This window comes from Castanea sativa, chromosome 10 (assembly GCF_040712315.1).
Source record: "Castanea sativa cultivar Marrone di Chiusa Pesio chromosome 10, ASM4071231v1".
In the NCBI taxonomy this organism is placed as follows: domain Eukaryota; kingdom Viridiplantae; phylum Streptophyta; class Magnoliopsida; order Fagales; family Fagaceae; genus Castanea; species Castanea sativa.
Window position 1 is genome coordinate 33,590,354 of NC_134022.1, and position 19,932 is coordinate 33,610,285.

At 35.4% G+C, this 19,932-nt stretch overlaps 3 protein-coding genes across 3 annotated transcripts; 1 reads left to right on the forward strand and 2 right to left on the reverse strand.

The window, feature by feature from the left end:
- The first annotated feature begins 1,861 nt into the window (after positions 1 to 1,861).
- Positions 1,862 to 7,212, forward strand: LOC142612633 (uncharacterized). The gene is made up of 8 exons (XM_075784748.1): positions 1,862 to 2,299; positions 2,407 to 2,547; positions 2,723 to 2,950; positions 3,945 to 4,152; positions 4,784 to 4,920; positions 5,991 to 6,071; positions 6,472 to 6,538; positions 6,615 to 7,212. Exons 1-8 carry the CDS (start codon positions 1,998 to 2,000, stop codon positions 6,915 to 6,917), a joined length of 1,467 nt encoding a protein of 488 aa, XP_075640863.1. The 5' UTR covers positions 1,862 to 1,997; the 3' UTR covers positions 6,918 to 7,212.
- A 3,021-nt stretch (positions 7,213 to 10,233) lies between these two features.
- LOC142611803 (multifunctional methyltransferase subunit TRM112 homolog A-like) lies at positions 10,234 to 10,997 on the reverse strand. Its single transcript, XM_075783948.1, has one exon. It carries the CDS (start codon positions 10,752 to 10,754, stop codon positions 10,386 to 10,388), a length of 369 nt encoding a protein of 122 aa, XP_075640063.1. The 5' UTR covers positions 10,755 to 10,997; the 3' UTR covers positions 10,234 to 10,385.
- Positions 10,998 to 14,332: 3,335 nt separating this feature from the next.
- LOC142613873 (signal peptidase complex-like protein DTM1) lies at positions 14,333 to 17,189 on the reverse strand. Its single transcript, XM_075786386.1, has 2 exons — positions 16,834 to 17,189; positions 14,333 to 14,630 (listed from the first exon to the last, which is right to left on the reverse strand). The coding sequence occupies exons 1-2, from the start codon at positions 17,076 to 17,078 to the stop codon at positions 14,543 to 14,545; spliced, it is 333 nt and encodes a 110-aa protein (XP_075642501.1). The 5' UTR covers positions 17,079 to 17,189; the 3' UTR covers positions 14,333 to 14,542.
- Between the last annotated feature and the right edge of the window lie 2,743 nt (positions 17,190 to 19,932).

Consider the following 19,932-nt stretch of genomic DNA (forward strand, 5'->3'; position numbering starts at 1 on the left):
AAGAAATATTTGTGAAGAAGAAGTAGAAAGTAGAAGGCCGAGGAGAAAATAGCCTAAAACGAAAAACTTACGAAAATAGGGACACGGGATGCCTCAAGAGCTTTCTCGAGAACTGGAAGATTTGGGAATTCTTGGAAGTTTGGGAGTATGGGAAGTCTAGGGAGTTCGAAGATTTGTAAAGTAAGAAAAATGAACTCTCCAGGCGCCTTATATAAGAGGCGGATGTGGGTGGGAGTTATCCCGACCAAAATTCGAGGGGAAATGTTAGCCGTAGGATCTCCATCTTATTGTAGGATGTGGGGAACAAAGTGCCGCCTAGAGCATTTAATGAGACGTTGCGGACTTTGAAGCGTCGGGAATAGTTACAGGACACGCGAAGTGACATTCTCACGTATGGGAGTCAGAGAAGCGTGTTAAATTAATTACCTGAAGTTAAAACCCCATTTCTCTTATTGGATGGGAGGAAACGAATTGGAGTTTTGAGGGACTATTGTGGGGTACAAAAATTCTAGTAAGGTAATTATGCCACGTGTCATATCCATGGCCGAGAAGGACCATTATCATGCCGAGGAGGCCACGCCCTTGGACTGTAAGGTCACGTCAATAGCACGTCATCAAAAGAGGTCATATTGTAGAGGAAGAGTTTCGAGGAAGGGGCTAACACTGACATGACTGAAGGATTGGTAGCTGCCACCACATTTAATGCATCTCATCAAACCTCCTAGCTGTATTTATGTAGAGAAGACTCCTGAACAGTGTTGTCTTGGTTGCCATAACTCACAAGGGGTTTGAGAAGGCGTCTGATGGGACAAGTACTCAAGTAGTGGCCTGGATAATCAACATATGAAGGGTTGAGATCATTTAAAGGGAGATATATAATATAAGGGATCATCCAGAGGGGAGGGGGGAGAAAGGCAGAGGAAAAATAGTGTAAAAGTAAGAACTGAACTTGTAATCAACTTCAATAAGAAAAAAAATATATATATATACAGAAGATTCAATCTCCTCGAATTGTGCCGAGGATGATTTACCTTGAGCATAACTATTTTATTCTTGTTTTCTTTTCATCTGGGCTAACTACCATTGTTGTTTGATTTATTAGAGCCTAATTTCTCAGTCCACTTTCTACAAATTTATTGTATTGGGTTCTTTGGATCTAGATCATTTTCCCTTTAGGTTTAGGCACCAAATCAGGTCCTTACAAGTATAAATAATGAAAACATTTTAAATAAACTCTATTTAATTCTTTCCAATTCCTCATAGAAATTGGGTTTTTAAGAAAAGTCTGAAAAATAGTCTTTTTAAGCCGTATTTGTTTTGTTCTTAACTTCACACTCCCAAATAAAGAAGGGTTTAATTAATCGGTATCCAAATATAAAATATAAAATAGTCTTTTCTATTTTTATAAATAAATTTTAAAAAAAATTTCTAAACCAACAACCTATCCGTTGACAAATTAATAAAGAAATAAAAAAGAATATTCTTGAAAAATTCTTCTATCTAATACAAACAGCTGTATAAAGTATTCTGAAAAATGTTGTGTCATGTGTTTCCAGGTTGCCTCATTAGTACTTGGTACAACGTGGGCCTTAAAAACGAGTTCAAATATTCTGTTTTACTTTTTCTGCTCTATTTTATATTCTATCAATAAAAACTTGCTACGTGTTCATCTAATTAATTAAATACTATCATTATTGACTTATTAATACTACGGTTATTAATTAATAGTAGTATTTAATTAATTAGGCGAACACATGACAAGTTTTTATTGGTGGAGTACAGAGTGGAGCAGAAAAAGTGGAAAAGAAGATTTGGACTCCTTAAAAACTGCCCGCACACGTGTAAGTCAGATAAACGCGAACTTTCTTTCTCCTTCGTCCTTTTCTCTGTTTTCTCTCTCGCTTTCGAAAATTCCCACCAGGTTTTCTGGTCTTCCCGCATAAACTTTCGCCGAGCCCCCCATCCTCAATTTCCTGGAAAAACCCTCAGCCGCCACCATGTCTCATTCGGACGACGGAGCCGCCGGAGGCTGCGCATGCTCCGCGGGAGTTAATGGTGGTTCTCACGACGGATCCGGTGAGCCGAGCTGCACGCATTGCAGAAAGTCAGATACATCTTCCTCATATGCTTACACTTCCCTTTCGTTCGATTCGATTCCATTGACGGACTCGGAGAAGCTTCGAAGAATTGTCATTGCTTCGATTAAGGGGTTCTCGATTGGAGCTGGTCTCAAAGGTGGCCTTGCTCTCTTCTCGATCCTTGGTCGTTTGAGACGAAAAAAGGCCCTAACCTCTCTCAGGTGAAATTCATCGAATACCAAATTTTCTGTGATTCTTCGTTTTGTTATTGTTTTCGCGAGTTTCTTCTATATAATTGTTGTTAATTTTGGTTGGTTTGAGTGTTCAGGAAGGAGGGTGTGCTTACAAATAGTGAAGCAATTGTAAGGTCTGTGAAGGAAACATTGAGATATGGTCTATTTCTTGGCACTTTTGCTGGTACATTTGTCTCCGTGGATGAGATTATTGGTGCTTTGGGTGGTCATCGTAGGCATGTTCTTTTATCTTCCATTTGTTAATTGCTATGTTGCTCTTTATTTGGATTTGAATCAATTGTGTTTAACTAATTTATCAGTTATAGCGCGTTTTGCGGAGAGTATATGGTTTTGGTTCCGTTGGTGCTGTGATTTGATGAGTAATTGGGTAGTGTTGTTACTCTAGTTCAGGACTGCAGGGTGGAGGGCTTTGGTGGCGGGGGCGGTGGCGGGGCCTTCGATGCTGATGACTGGAATAGGGACACAGCATACGGCCCTTTCCATATACATACTTATGCGTGCTGCAGTCTTGGCATCGCGATGTGGGATAAAGAGCAAGCGTTTTGGCCGAATTTGTAAACCTTTGACATGGTCTCATGGTGATATATTCCTTATGTGTCTCTCCTCTTCACAAATTTTGTAAGTATCCTTAATGTGTTGCATAATTGAAGTTTAATTTGCTTTAAGACTGAGGTTCTTTTTTTTTTTATCTGATTCTGGCAATGCAGTGTGAGGTTAAATGCAAAATGTATGAGCTTCTCATTACCTTTTGATCTCTTTAGAAAATTCACCACCTGATTGATTTTTTCATAGTTGGTTGGTTCTTTTCTATATAATTCTGGCAATGCCTGGTGTATTTTCTATGCATACTATTTATACATGGTCCCTCTAATTAGACTGGCATACTTACAGTTCCCTGTACTATGTTACCAGATTATCATTATTATAAATAGACTTTTAAAAATAATTATTGTATATCATGGTCCCTCAAATTAGACCGGCATACTTAGAGCTCCCTGTACTATGCGTGCGTTTGGGAGCTGAGTTTTGCGCATTGAAGCTGCGTTTGCGTTTTTTGGCTGGTCCATGGCACTGTTCATGGACTAGTCAAAGCACAAAAAATGCATGAACAGTGTTCGCAAACAGTGTTTTGCCTTTTAAAAAATATTTTGCTACAATCTTTTCAGCAATAAGTTTTCAGTTTTCAACAAATAAGCAGGATCCAAACAGACCCTATGATACCATATTATCATTATTATAAATAGACTTTTAAAAAATTATTGTTTTTACTCCAAGCTGGTTTGAAGGAATCTCATCCAATCAATTATGTGATGATTTATAAAATCATCCATGTGTATTAAATCACATGACTCTTTAATTAATTCAAGTGACTAAACTAAAAGCATAAGTGAATTGCCACGTAGTGGTTGGAGGAATTTTCCTTCTAACTGGTTTGGAGGTAAACTCTATCCTATGGTGGAATCCTTTGGCTGCCAGCTTCAATTGTCCAGATTTGAGGAAATTTGGCCCTCTTATACTTTTATAAGTTACAGTACTCACTAGTTACAACAATTGGTCTTAAAATCTGTTTTGATGACCATATTTATATATATATATATATATTGTTTTTCAGGTCTGCTTACATATTGAACCAAGAGAGTCTGCCTATATCATACAAGTCCTTTCTCAATAAACATGGTGGAAAGGATCAGGTTATCCTGCAAGGTGTGAAACAGATTGCATGTGGCATGCCTTTTACTAATTTGGAAGAAATTGAGAAATATTACAAGGCCTTGGGCACGAGCATAAAACTAGATCCAGAAATGAAGGTTCCTTGCTCGGTATGCATTCCTGTGTTTATTGTACTTTTGTTCTACCAAGTGATTATATTACATTTAGTACATAGATATGCAATTCAATTCATTAATCAATCAAATAAAGTTATAAAATTGGGTGCTCAAATATAGGCACATGCAGCAACTGTTTGACATTAGACCACCTGAATATTTTGAATAGCCAGGATTTCTATGGGGAGAAATATTACTCTCCTGATTTATTAATTTCTTGTATCGTGCAAATTTCCTAATTCTAGCCTTTGCATGTCTTTCATATTAAGTTCATTTTAGGTCGTCATTGATGAGGAAATTTGATCCTCCACCCCCCCCACAAAAAGAAAAAAAAAGAATCAAAGATACAAATACAGCAAAAGCCTCCCATAGTTCCTTTTATATTATCATATACTGTAGAATTGTTGCATATGTTGCTTTGTCAGATTTGTTAAAGTACTGCTGTCATCCATTTACCATGCAATTTCTGTTTGAAGAACATATCCTAGAACAATGTATTGTCAAGTTTTTTTTTTTTTTTTTTTTTTCAGCTCATGCTATGAAGTTTGTTTCTCATGTGTAATTGTACTTTGCTCATATGCTTATTCTGTGTTTTTATACTTAAAATGATCTATTTCTTTTGCAGATCATACATGGAAATCAGTCATGCAGTGGACATTTTCTTTCATTTCTTCTTCAAGCCTATAAAAGAGCGTTACCTGTGTATCTTCCTGTATATTTGATGCCTGCACTGATAGTTCATCGTAAGGGCGTCCTGAAAAGGTGACAAAAGTAGTTATATTTCCTGATTCATATAATATTTTTTTGGTTACATTGCATATTTAGTGGAACCTTTGCCCTTTGTTCAAAATCGTCTTTATACTTTAAATTGTTTTACTTTGGTCCCTATACTTTCAAAATTGTTTCAAAAAGGTCCTTATTGTCATATGATGGATGAAAAATGCTAACATGACATAATTCTTTTTATTTTATTTTATATAAGTGGCAAACATAATTCATGCCACATTATAGACTCCATGTCATCAAAGTGGCCTCAGTATTATGATTCCATTTGCCACTTCTTCATTTCCCATCTATTAGATGCTGGAAAGGACATTTTTGAAACATTTTAAAGTATAAGGGGAATTTTGAAACAAAGGTCAAAGGTTGAGGACCAAATGTGCAATTTAATATTTTTGGTCTTGGTGCTACTTGAAAAAGTGTCAAATTCTATTCTGGCCATAGTTGCTAGAGAATACTAATTGAAGTGCGGTGGTGTTGATAGTTTCTTTTAAGGTGACAGAATAAATAAAGCTATCTTGGATACATCCTATTCCCATATTATTATCATAGCTCCTAGATGCAATTTTATGGATAACTTATCATAAGTGATATATATTATTCTTGGCATGCTTCCAAACAAATTTTGTTTTAGCTTCCATTGATGGGAACTAACTAGCCAATGTCAAGCACATTTCTTTAATCAGTTGTTTTTGTTCATCCTTTTGTTCCTATATAAAGTCGATATCTTTTTTTCCCCTAGCTACAGCCTAAATTGAACCAAGGACTTTACCAGTTTTAATCATGCCTTTAGTCTTCTACCATTGTGTAATAACACATTTGTGTTCATACTTCAACAATTTATAGAAATATAAATTGGATGTTTGTAGGTGAACTAGGGGTTCAACAGATACCCCAGTGGTTCCAGCACCTCTTGTGGTGCTTGGGCATTGAGGTTCAAACCCCCACCAGCCACCCTCCCTTGATTTAACCATTAAAGAATTTTTTTGTCAATGAACTAAAGTTTTGATGGTCATTACTCATGGATGATGTATCTGTTTGATTGCATGCAGGCCTTACACAATACTAGGCAAGGGTGTTCTTGGCACTGCAAGATCAAGCTTGTTTCTATCCGTATATTGCTCATCTGCGTGGTTAGCACTTTTTTTTTTACTTAAAAAAAAAAAAAAACCTCATGCACTGTCATGATATTACTGATTTATTCTGTTGTTTTCTATAAATTCTCATTTGTAACCTGATTTAAATTTTATTTTTATGTTGTTTCTTGCTAGCTCAAGAAGTTATCTGGTGCCAAGGGGTTTTTAACCTTATATGGCTATATTATAGGGATCCATACCCTATTTGAATGGCAAAAAGTAAACTTGAATGAAAGTAATTCTAAATGTGTAATATTTTATTTAATTAAATATGTTACATGATTGATAATTATGCAGGTGTATTCTTATTTTTAGTAATTTTTAATAGAAAAGACAAGTTCAACCATTGAGAAAATGATCTGTTGTATTCAGAAATCCCATTTGTATTGTTCATCAGGATGTGGACATGCATGCTCTTCAGGATTTTCAAGAGATGTAACATTCCAATGGTGGCAATGGGAACGGTATAGGACTGACTCCGTAACTACTACACAAAAGCATGCTCTTGCATTAAAAGTAACCCTTTATGTTCTTGTGCAGTTCCCAACTGGCCTGGCATTGGCCATTGAGAAGAAAAGCAGGCGAATGGAGATATCACTCTACTGCTTTGCACGGGCTATTGAGAGCTTCTTCTCATGTATGTCTGGAGCTGGATATCTACCACGATCAAAGAATTTCAAGAGAGCTGATGTGATGATTTTCAGCTTATCAACAGCCATCATAATGCACTGCTATGCCCAGGAAAGGGAAGTGTTTCGATCCAAGTACTTGAATGTTCTTGATTGGGTGTTTGGCGTGCCTCCTCCTTCTCCATGCGAAACCCCACCCTGCAAAGATAGTTAGAAGCTAGTTTTGGTTTTGATTATTGAGGAGAGGTTTAGATGTTGTTTAAACTTCTCCCAAATTGATTGCTGGGAAGTTGTATGTACCATGATTCTTGCAGCATCTAGTTGCTAGGAGTGATTTAGGGTTAATATATTCCTTGTTCGTTAACTTTTCGTGCCTAAAAGAAATCAGAATCACATTTTTTCCTTATCAATATATTTTTTTTGGTGTCATCTGTGTAGTTGTCACAGATTGGTTTAAGTCGTGCTTTCAAAAGATATTCAAATGAGAAAAGGCTTCCATTGATGTTTTTTTATGCTTGGCCATTGTGTGCAGTGTTTGCTGCTCTTGTATGGGGGCTGAGATGATTAACCTTCCAGTTAGAAAATGCAGAGGAATAACAAATTAACAATCATTACCTCTCTCCAGGAATTAAGGATCATTGATAAAGGTTGCATTTTCTGATAACATTGTGATATTAAACAAAATGGGACTGTATTTTGAGGGGAGGCAAGACCAACGGAAATCCAATGTAAAATGTAAAGCTCAAGTCCCCAGGTCTGTGCTAGCTTCGTTGAAACAAAACTCAATTAACGAAGTGTGCCTCAAGCATGCTTAGGTGCGCTATTTTTTTTTTTTTGCTCTAAAAAGATATATGAATTTTTAAAATTAACTCTTTGATCTTGATGGCAATAACATGGACATTGAGTTTTTTAAACAGACATTGTTCTTAAAGCATTGTATTACACAAACCACAATTTTTTTTTTTTTTAACATATAGAAAGACATGAAGAAGGATAATTTATTATTCTTATCGTTTTTGATCTTTACCCTTTTCAACTCTTTTCGATTTATTTTCATTGAACCATATACTTCATTTGATTATAGCTATTCCAGTTTTGTATTTTTATAAATTTCTATGCGTAGATTATTATCATATTGATGTCCATTAACAATTATTTTCAATTTTACCATATAAAAATTTTATGAAATTGAAATAACTTCTTCAAAATTTGAACTTACAAACTCTGCAATTGCACTATCTATTTTTTTTTTTTTTTTTTTTTATACAAGATAGAATTTCTACTCTAGCCTAATCTAAGTGTATATGTGTGTGAAGCTCCCTCCTGGAGACTTGAACTCCAGCCCTTGCCTCCACACTCCATAAGCATTTATACTTGTGGAATGACCACCGCACCAAGGGTGCGTGGTGGTCACTATCCATTTTAACCAAGCAAAAAACCTCACTTTTTTGAGTTTGTTATTATTATTATTTTTTTTATAATTAGATGTTATTTATCATTTTATTAGAATTTATTATATACTCCAGTATTATATTAAAGGCGTAAATGCACTTCTAGTCCCTACATTTTGACCCGATTTATATTTTAGTCACTACATTTTATTTTTACCACTTTTAGTCCTTAAACCAATTAACGCGTGACATTTAAGTCCTTACCGTCACCTAACTAACATAAAATGTTAACATGGCAAACGGAGGGTACTGTTTACACAGTAAATGATGATGTGGCGAATAAAATAATAATAAAAAATTATATTTATTATTTAATAAATGCCCAGTCAGTATAAATAATAATTAAAAAAAGACATTTTCATGTTTTTTTCTAAAATCTTTTAAAATAAAATAAGATACTTAAATTAAAAAATTTTACTTCTTTCATTATTTTTTCTGAAGAACATGTTCATGTTCCTGGGTTCATCCCCAGAACATGAATCATATCCTTAAATCAATAAGAGTTAAACTTTATTACAAATCCAAAAAAAATTCACACAATTAGAATAAAAACTTCTCCAGATCATAAGAACACAAGAACACAAACTCATATAACAAGAACACAAACCCAGATAACAAGAACAGTACTCAAAGAATTTCTATTCCAAAATTTGTATACATTCTTCCACCAAAAATCAATTGTAAATTAAATAAAAAATGGGTGCTATGTTCTTCCACAAAAATCAAAACCTAAACCATCAAACCCAATGACCACCACCACATTTCGCCAGACTAACCCATATCCACCAACACCAAACCCGAATCTCCAGCACCACCACTACCATATCCATCACCACCAAATCCTACAATCAAAGTTCAACCACAACTCAAACATATTTTGAACCATTGAACAACCCAAACCCCCTACACCATCACAGAACAAAGAAAGAAGCACCGAGTGGGTGAGTCCAAGAAAAGAAGAGATAGAGGGAGAGATCAAAGAGGCTACCTTGATGGTGGCTGGTGGTGGTGAATGGTGAGGAAGGAAACCACAACCTCCACCACCGATTTGAGTTTCACAACACACACAAGGGGGAAGATGCCATGTTACCCATCGTTTTCTCCGATCCATGTTGCCCACCAAGTACTGAAGCCTCCACCAAGCATCGGTTTCTCCGATCCATGCTCGCCGTTGGTCGACGAAAGAGAAACCGAACCACTATCAGCCATATCTCAACCTCTCTCTCTCTAAAACCCAGATCGTCGTTTATTCTCTCCTCTCCTTTCTAGTCAGAGCCTAGGCTATTCTCTCATCCATTGCAATTTTGGTCAGCCCCTAAGCGATTCTCTCTAAACCCAAAATTGTTTATTCTCCTCTCCTTTTTGGTCCCAAATCACGCTCTCTCCCTCTCTAAACCCATATCCAGATCACTCTTTCTCTCTCTAAACCCATATCGTTCTGTGAATTTGATTTTTGGTTTAAATTTTTTTTAATTGAATTATCTTATTTTATTTTAAAAGAATTAAAAAAAAACATGAAAATGTCTTTTTTAATTATTATTTATGCTGATTGGGCATTTATTAAATAATAAATATAATTTTTTATTATTATTGTATTCGCCACATCATCTTTTACTGTGTAAACAGTAAATTCGTTTGCCACGTCACCATTTTCTGTTAGTTAGGTAGGTGACGGTAAGGGCATAGATGTCACGCGTTAATTGGTTTAGGGACTAAAAGTGGTAAAAATAAAATGTAAGAGCTAAAGTAAAAATCGAGTCAAAATATAAGAACTAAAAGTGCATTTGCGCCTATATTAAAAAAAATCTTTGGAACTAGGCTGCAAGAGGCTTTTGTGCACCCGATGCTTTTACATTTTTACCTAATCCATGTCAAATGTTCAAAGATTGTTTTATTTGACATTAGTAAACCTGAATTAATATTACATGCTTCTCAGGGTTTAGGGTTTACCAGAAGTCAGAACCATATTAGTTTAGCCCTAATTTTTGAATTTCAACCCAAATATGAATAAGCGTCACCCACATTTTTTAAAGAATTTTTGCACATAATTATACTTCAAAAACAACCACAAAAACAAAATAAATAAAAAAGAGGTAATACTCCAATTCATAATTAACAAAACCCAAGAAACGAAACCCTGTTTTCCAATTCAAATCAGTGATCGCTTCACTTGATCCCATTAGCAAAGCCAAGAACCCTAATTATAAACTAGAAAAAAACCAACACAAAATTCAGACCTCGTCCTCATGGAGGAGCATGTTGGGGATTCCCTTACTGACAGGGAAGCGGCGACCGGTCTCAGGGCAAACAAGGGCGCCTTCCTCGAGGTGGAGCTCGAGAAGGGCATGGTGGAACTTGTTTAAGAACTCTTCCGAGTCGAGCGCAGACGAATCGACCTCCTCAGGGAGCTCCGCATAGCCTATGGTCTTAGCGGCGTCGACGAAGGCCTTCCACTCGATCTTGGGGAACATGTTGCGGAGGAAGTCGGCGTTGAAGTCGACTTGCTTCTCCACCACTTTCTCTACCTCGATTCGAAGAGGAAACCCGTTGCTAACGCCCTTGATGTTCGATGAAAGCATGTTGTGTGTTAATAGCCTCATCTCTGTCTCACGATTTTGAGGTCGAGGAGGGTGAGGGTGGCTGGCTGGGTCGGGTGCTGTTTTTGCTAAAAGATGCTGAAGTTACGCAATGGACGGATATGCCCTTTTTATCTTGGAGTATAAAGGGGTAGAATAGGTAAATTTGTAGGGCCCTAAACCGATCCCACTTTCTTTCTTTAACCCACTCAGCCCTAACCCCAAGTTCTAGCTCAGTTCATTACCTCACTTAATCCACATGGCCCAACCCAACAGCCTATGACCACGTATGGAGAAATATTTGTTTGGGGGCTGAATTATGATATAGTAGAAATGTAATCTCTATGTATATTAATAGCCAATGATAGAAAATCCAATTAAATTTTAATTTGATCTTCAATTTTGTACCATGTGTTATATTTAATTTTAAAAATTTTGTGCCAAGTGAATTATTAAGTATAAAAATAAAAAAGTTTAAATCCAATTAGGTTCTAAATTGGATTTTAATTGAAGTCCAATTTTTTGCCACACGTCCATCTAAGTTTTTAATTTTTGTGGCAAGTAAATTATTGGATGCAAAAATCGAAGATTCTAAAACTAATAAAATTCTAAATCATATATATATATATATATATATATATATATATATATATATATAATGAGAAACAATAACATATTTTAAAAATGTATGGTTTAAAAAAAGTGTAAACTAATACCATGTATAATTTAAATTTTTTATGAAAAAATAGTATAATTTGAACTGTATAATTGTTATTATTTTTAATTGTACTTATGTAAATGCACGGGACTACTCACTAGTTGAATTAAAATATATACCTTTCTTAATAAAAAATGTATTTATTATTATTATTTTTTATAATTTAATACATAAGAGGGGGATGAATCCCCGTTGGAAATGCAAGAAGATGCCAGTTGAACAATTAATGCTCTTGGCAAGCATGTACATATGGTTGTATATGTAGCATACATCTAAATGCATATATTTACTTGAAACGTAGAAAAGAAGGTTCTTCATTGAATTTCTCTTTCAAAATGTTTTTTTTTATAAAATTTTTTCAGAATCCTCTTGAAAAATGTTTAATACTGTAAGTTTAAATAAATATCTTTCTTACGATTATATTTAACTTAACAAAATATGTATGAAATGTATTATATTTTAAATAATTACCTATCATTAAAAATCTTAAATGCTGATTGGAAATTTGTTTTTTTATTATTATTTTATTTTATGCTATTATGGATTAAGGTATTATTGCTATAGACAAAACTTAGGTACAGTACCTTAGGTACTGTTCCTTAGGTTCCCCTCTTAAAATTTAACAATGTAATTACTTAACTAAAAAATACACTTCCATCTCATAAGAAAAAATCTACATGGCAGAATTTTAAAAGGAAAACCTAAGGAACAGCATCTAAGTACTGTACTTAAGTCTTGCTCTATTGCTATTATGTTAAATGTTTCTAATTATGATTTTTGTTAGATTTTATATTCTATTATACCTTTTAGAATACTATTTTTGTTACTGAGGTATTATTGCCTCTCACATGTTTGATTAGAATAGCATAAGCAATCATAGACTAAAGAGAATAAATTCAAGAAGGAATTGATGTAAGCCCTCTCCTTTACAATGGTGGCCCTAGGAATTTTTCTTAGGGTGTTTCTTAAGAAGCATAAATTATACAATCTAATAAAATGAGAAATTCATATATTGACAACAACAACAATTAAAAAACACACAAATACATAAAGTTTACAATTGCCTTCTATGAGTTTTCATATTTTGAAATCGTTGTATGATAGTCTCATTATCAATGTTATAAGTTACATCTCTTTCAATGTACACAACTAAGCAATTATTCGTTCACTGAATGCGGAACAAATTATGGAACAAAATTTAATTTATTGGCATAAAAAAAAACTGAGAGTGTTCCCAATTTTTTTTTTGAAGGGTAGACAAATAAAAAATTTAAATTATATATATATATATATATATATATAATTCAGGTTAGGGTGGTCCTGGGACCACCCTGGCCTTAAGATGGTGTCGCCCCTGCCTTTACACCCTCTCATAACACTTTTTCACATCATTGCCCTTCATATGTCACAATACTCTCATTCACATAAAAATCCATCTTAAAATTCATATTATTGAAAAAAAACAAAACAAAACAAAAGAGATACTTCAAACCATTAAAGGGCAACCTAGCCCAAGTTTGAAGAGATCTCGATTCGAGTGGGCAACGTTTGGTCGTCAATTCCCTGGTAGTCTAGTGCGGCTGCCTTTCTGATCCTCTCTTCAAAATCAAGTTAGGTCACCCACTCTATCTCTAGTCTATGCACTCTCTCTCTCGGTTGTGTTTTTGATGGGTTGAAGAATCTCTTTTATTTTGATTTATTTTTGTAGTATATATATAAATTTTAAGGTGATGTTTCATATTTATGTAGGTGAGTGAGACTGAGAGTATTTTGATGTGTGAAGAGAGTGATAACAATATAACATGATTAGGTGTTATGAATGAGAGGGTGTAAAAGGAGGTTTACGTCAAGTGTTGGTTACACGTGTGAGTGAAGTCCCATATTGAATAAAGATTAAAAGAATGAGTAGTTAATGTAATATAATTGAACACATATTCATTGGGTCTCTATATGTTATATTAATTACTTAAGGAAACTCTTCAAGGCATTTATCCCTCGACAAGTGGTATCAAAGCCCATAGTGGTGTGCGGCGAAGGTGGTGAGATGTTCATGGTCCCTACCCAGTAGGGATAAAGAAAGCCTAAATGGCCCACACACAAAGATTCTGGAGAAGGAAAAAAAAAAAAGCCCAACAAAGGAATATTGCGGAATATTGCTAATGGTGCTAAATAATGGTGTGATGCGAGGTTCCCTTGGACATGGATGTGCGGGGATCCCATGGATGTGCGTGCGGGGTTGACACGTGGTTCTCATGGATGGCGTACGAAAGACCCATGGATGACGCATTGATGAAGTGAAAAGCCCATTAAGCAAGGGGGAGTGAGTAGGACTTGTTCATAACCCTCAAAGAGGTCTTGAAGCCCATAGAGAGGGAGACTCACACGTGAGGGAGAGATTGTTGGGTTACACATGTGAGTGAAGTCCCATATTAAATAAAAATGAGAAGAATGAGTAGTTAATATAACATAATTGAGCACATACTCGTTGGGCTTAGACTCTTTGGGTTAAAGTGTGTCTCTATATGTTATATTAATTACTCAAGGAAGCTTCCTAAGGTGTTTATCCCCCGACATCAAGTCCTTATCAAATTTATTCTCTAGAAGAAAGTATTAGATATGATAACTACTGTAAAACATTTCGTCTTCTTTACTAGAAAACCAGCTGGTTTCGAGGAGAGAATGTTTTAAGGCTGCTTGAGCCTTAAGCTATTTGATGAGAAGAACATGTGGTCGGTTGGCCAACACTTTTAACGAAGTTTTTAATTTTAAACCAAAACTTTGTCCAAATTTGAAAACAGTAACTTTAATTTTGGTTGGAGGACTCCGACCAAAATCCGATCTACAAAATTGAAGCATCAGTTATCACCATTGTGAAAGACAAAAATAGGGAATAAAAAACACTAACACTGTTGATCATTTTTTTCATATAGATGTATGGTCATCTGTCAGTGTCATAGCCAATCCAAGCATCACAAACATATCAAAAGGAATCACTCAAACCTCAAAGTTACAACTGAACAAACCAAACGAACATTCCATATTACAAGCAGCTAGGCATACCAGAATGCTCTTGGAACACGGTGGCACTAGTTCACTAGTTTGATACAAAAATCCACCACTTGTACAGAGCAAACCCATATACGGTGGTGTAGACAGTCATTCTGATTGGGTAAATTTTAAACCTGCGAAGAAAAAGAGGAACTTTTAAAACAAATCAGCAAACATTTGATCCTCAATTACTTATAGTCAAGCCTTCGGGGTCCTAAGATCACTGACATTGACCTATAAAGGCTTGGAGTCTTGGACATTGACCTAATTCTTCAAATACACTATACACCATGTGAATGACAAGCCATTCATTTCAATGTACGTTAAAATTGATCAGATCAGATCATCTCAAATGTAGGTGATCATCCCTAGTAACCAGTTAATGTAGATTAATCAAGCAAAACATTAGCTCATATAATCCATTTTCAATCTCACTCGGCATTTGTTAACAACTTTTTCTTCAGTATTTTAGATTATTTGTTTATGTAAAGTTTTTTACAGCCTTACTTTTTCTAGATATAATTATACTTTAACCAACTTTAAGCAAATAATCTTTAGTAAAAAGCTACATCCAAAAATATGGTAGGCCATCCCCATCTACACCACTGGGAGCCGCCATATGATACACAAGGCAGATCAACATGTAAGGTGATACTGATAATGATCTGTGCTGCGTCCCAAAGAGGTGCACTTTTTGAGTTTTAAGGAAATGCATAAATTGCAGAACTGGATTAAAAGGGGATTCGCTTACTGCCACATCTTGTTATTGATACAAATCTCAGAAGTGGGAAATTTTTACAATGAGCATTCAAAATCTCCACTCCTAACCATGCACCTTATCTTAACCTGGGATGCACGGACGCGGCACCGGAGGTGCCGCACACGCGTCCGACGCGGCGGGACTCGCCGACGAGCGAGGGACGCCGCTGCTCGCAAGTCGGTGCGGTGTCCGACCGCGTCGGCCACGTGGCATCTTATTTTTCCCGCCGACGCGGCTTGAATCGCGCCGACGCGGCGCCGATTCAATCAGATTCGGGCCGATTCGGCCAGAATCGGGATGTTTCGGCCGTATCGGGCTGTATCGGCCGGCGACCGAAACGGCCGAAACAGGCCCGAAACCGGCCAAAACAGGCCTCGAATCATGCTGCAACAGCCGAAATTGGCTCTAAAGGAGACCCAAAAACCCTAAATCTATCATTCCTTAATTTTATTTTGAATATTTGTTGCTTCTTTTGTGTTTTCTTTTTGGTTTTGTGTTGTGTTTTGTGTTTCTTGCTTTTTTCTTTCTTTGTTTTGTGAATCAAGGCATAGTAAATTAGTAATATGTTTTTTAAGAATATTTTAATAGTAAAAATATATAGAAAATATAAATAAAAATATTTTTAATAATTTTTTAATTGCCGAGTCCCGCCGCACCCGCACCCACTTTTTTCAAAAATTGCCGAGTCCCGCACCCGTACCCGCACCTGCACCCGTGCTTCATAGATCTTAACCGAGCATGAATTTTTTATCCATATTATTGTGTGGTTAGAGATCGGACTTTGATGCGATAACAAGTGCCCTCAGTCCGAGCAATAGGCCACATGCATGAGTTTGAAGCAATCTCTCTAAAACTAATGGCAAGGCTGCCTACCTATCACATTTCTTAATTTTCATAGAAGTAAGACTTTCTGTGTATTAGGTGCAACCTTGTGACCTTAATCATCGACTATGCCTATAATCCATATCATATATAATAGACATCGGTTGGTGTTGATAGAGTGTTGTTATAATTAGAAATCACTTTTCACAACTAAATCAACAAGTTGTTATTAAAAACACATACCAATTTATTATTAATTCATCATTAATAACTTTTCATCTTGACAGTTGTGAAACATTTATTTTTTATATCATGGTTAGAAATTTATCCTAAATTAATCTAACCCACCACTGCCTCTCTGGGGTCTTAAACCACAAACCCCTCTCCCCTATGTACGTACCTAGGGAGGTGTCATTAGATTGAACATGTCTTGGCCGGTTGTAAAAAATGTTGTGACTATAGACTTATTGGTGGACTAATGCATTCTAAATGTTTTTATTTTTGTTTTTAACGTGGTTTCGCTAACCCCAAGCCCAAATTCCATCAAGAACGCTGATAATTCCATTTCTAACCATGTCCTTAAGCTTAATTGAGAAGAAATTTATAACATTCATTGAAAACTAGGACAACCCAATACAATACCCCCCTAGTTTCTTTCTTTTCCTTTTTCCCAATGCTTCAATCCAAAACAAGAAAAGAAAAAAAAAAAAAGTTGAAAAGTTGAGTTACAAAAAAGAAAGGAAGAAACCAATAACCTTATCGATCCAGATCTTGTAGAAGCAGTATGAGAGGCCCTTTCCTCGACAGTAACCGGTGAGGTCCACCTAGAGAAATCACGGTTGAAGTAGCACCAATCGGGTAAGAGAACCCCAGCAATTCCAAGCCCACCCACCACGTACGTAGCCATCATTTTCTTGAATGAACGCGTGCTTATCCCAACTACCACTATGACTGCGGCTAGCCATATCAGAGAGGAGCGTAGTGCTGCATCGTTTGCCATGGATATAGACTCAGATGCTTGGCTCAAGCTTTAGGAGTATTAATATAATGAAGAAGATTGTGGTGATGGACAGGGATAGGAATGGGGACGGCCATATAGAACTACTCTGCCTTTCTGACACGAACACTTAACTGACTAAAGTAGTTGAGCACTGCTTTAAATGCCAGTCCCCAAGTCATTTAACTGTTAAATGCCACTCCATTAGCGATAAATCTACTTTCTTACAGTACTAATGTCTTTGTCTGCACTTGGGATCTGAGACATCAAAGGAAAACATATCAAGAAAAGCAGGGAACTACTAACTAGGGAGAGAGTTTTCCATACGTGTGGTATTCCGTATTTGGGATAACTAAATTTAATTGCTTCATATGAGTTAGGTAAAAACTAAAAATATAGTTGTACAGTTGTACTTGTCCGGTTTATTTATAAATAAAATGATCTTTAAGGCATTTGGGACGGCTAAAAATGCTGGTTAAATCGAAAACAATTTCCATTCATCAAGAAAAATAATGCTTAATTTATTATGGGGTATATCCGTATAAATTATTTTATGCTCCCCGAACAAATGTTTGTCTCGTCCCCTAGAAGAGTAGAACCCTACATGCAACACCCTTGTCTCAACTTGTGATGTAGAAAGTAGAAACCCAACCACCGATTTACTTTTGATTGGATACTCATAATTACTTTTGTTGTATTTTGGTGTGATTTAAAGAACTGATCCTAGTTGATTTGCTTCTTTTTTTCCTTTTTAACACTGAGAAAAAATGAGGTGAGTTTTCTTAGTTTGCTCCTAAAACCATGCTGTGCTTATTTTTTGTGAAATGGAATTGAGAAATCTAATTTGCGTAAGGGGTAAAAAAAATTGCTTCTATTTATTTGGAAGCAATTTATTTAACTTTTTATTAAAAACTTTTTGTCAAAAATGTACGAAAGAAAACTTGTAAAAAAAATACGGTATAAAATAAGAAAAAAAAAAAAGACTTTTTAAAGTAAAAGTTATCTCATAATCTTTTAAGTCTCAAATTACAGGGTAAACATGGGTGATGCAGTTTTTAGTCATATTCGGTGGTCTAGGCGTTGGGGTGGTGATCCGTGATCATGAAGGAAGGATTGTAGCAGTAATGAGCAAGAAACTTCTTCAACTTTTGGGTCCACGAGATTGAGGCAAAAGCTATGGAAATTGGAGTATCATTCCCGGTATAAGGGATGTGGTAGTTGAAAGTGATTCCAAGATTGTAGCTAGCTAACTCTCTATTGGGATTATGCACTCCTCCTATGGTTGCCTCAAATGTTCTAACTGGTATTGCATACAAGCTTCAGGATTTTAGATCAGTTCAAATGTCTCATGTAAAGCGTCAAGACAATAAACCTGCACATCTTCCGGCAAAGTTTGCCAAAGAAATAGATAATATTGATAATTATGTAACATGGATAGAGAAAAATTCATCGCTGATTGAGTAAGCTATATTACTCATGATGTGCTGAATTTATTTTCTTCTTAATAAAGTTCCAAGTTTCTAATTAAAAAAAAAAAAAAACTTCTAGCATGCGTTATGCATGTGGGCTAGACTCCAGAGTCCACTAAACTCTAAAGTCAAAGTTGGGTTTCGACTAAAACCAAGCCCTGGTTGAAAAGTGCAAAATAGGGGTTCAGCTTAGATCAAGGTTTTTAGCCCATATTAGACACCATGGCCCATCGCTCATAATTCCTTCTTTGGGCCTGAACCCTGCTAGGGAAAGCAGCCTTTAGATGGTGTTATCCTACATAATAAGGTTGCTCAAACTGAGTAACCTTCTTCGGAGTTGGCTAGAAATGTATGTATGTGTGAATACCTTGTATTTAATTTTGCACCATATTATCTTGGTTTTTCAAAAGTCATATTACAAAATTATCCAATCATTAATTATCAAATAAATTTCTTCAATAATGACAATTTAATATCTAAGGAACTTAATTATTACAAATTTTCATAATCCAATTTCAAGAATATATATTAAAAAAAAATTGTGTCTTATACTCACAAATTTGTTTACAAATACAATGTTACGTTGAGTTTGACTCGCTTAATAGTCAAGTCTAAACTAGAGCTTGAGTTTGGCTCACTTGTTAAATAAATGAATTTAAACAAGTATTTTTTCCCCTTTTTCAAATCGAGCCCTGAGTTCTTCATAAACAACTTGTTTCATTTATAGTCATATTTGCATGTTTATATTGCAAATGCAATCAAGTGTTTGGTTATGTTGGTGGGTAACTTTAAAAACTTAAAATGTGTTTCTTGTGATTTTTTTTTTTTGGGGTGGAAGAAGAAAATTCAAGGCTAATCTCTATTGAACTTATAGAATAGAAAATTTACAATTGGGCACAGGGTTGTAAATGAATTAATTAAGCCATTTATAAGCTTGATGAAAAACTCATTTGTTTGTTTATAAACAAACTAAGCTTGAACCTTAGTTTTAGGCTTGTTTAATAAACAAGTTAAGCCTAAGCCAAAAAAGAGGGGGAAAAAAGTTAATAAACATACTTGTGAACAATAGAGCTCAATAAAAAATAAGTTGAACCTAGACTTATTTATGGGCTTAGTAATAAGTTTGATATGAGCTTGACAAATAAACTTAACTCTTACTAAGATTTTAATTAATTTGAAATTGAAATCACTCATCCAAACCAAATGGGCTTAATCATAAACTTGATATGGGTTGTACTTGTATGGAATCTCAAGCTCAAAAGCGCTCGAGCTCGGTTTAACAAATTAATCAAGTTGAGCTTAAATTTTAGACTTTTTGATGAGTTGGAGCTCAAGTCAAGCTTGATTAATAGTTTACTTTTATTGTTGAGTTAAGTTTAAACATTCAC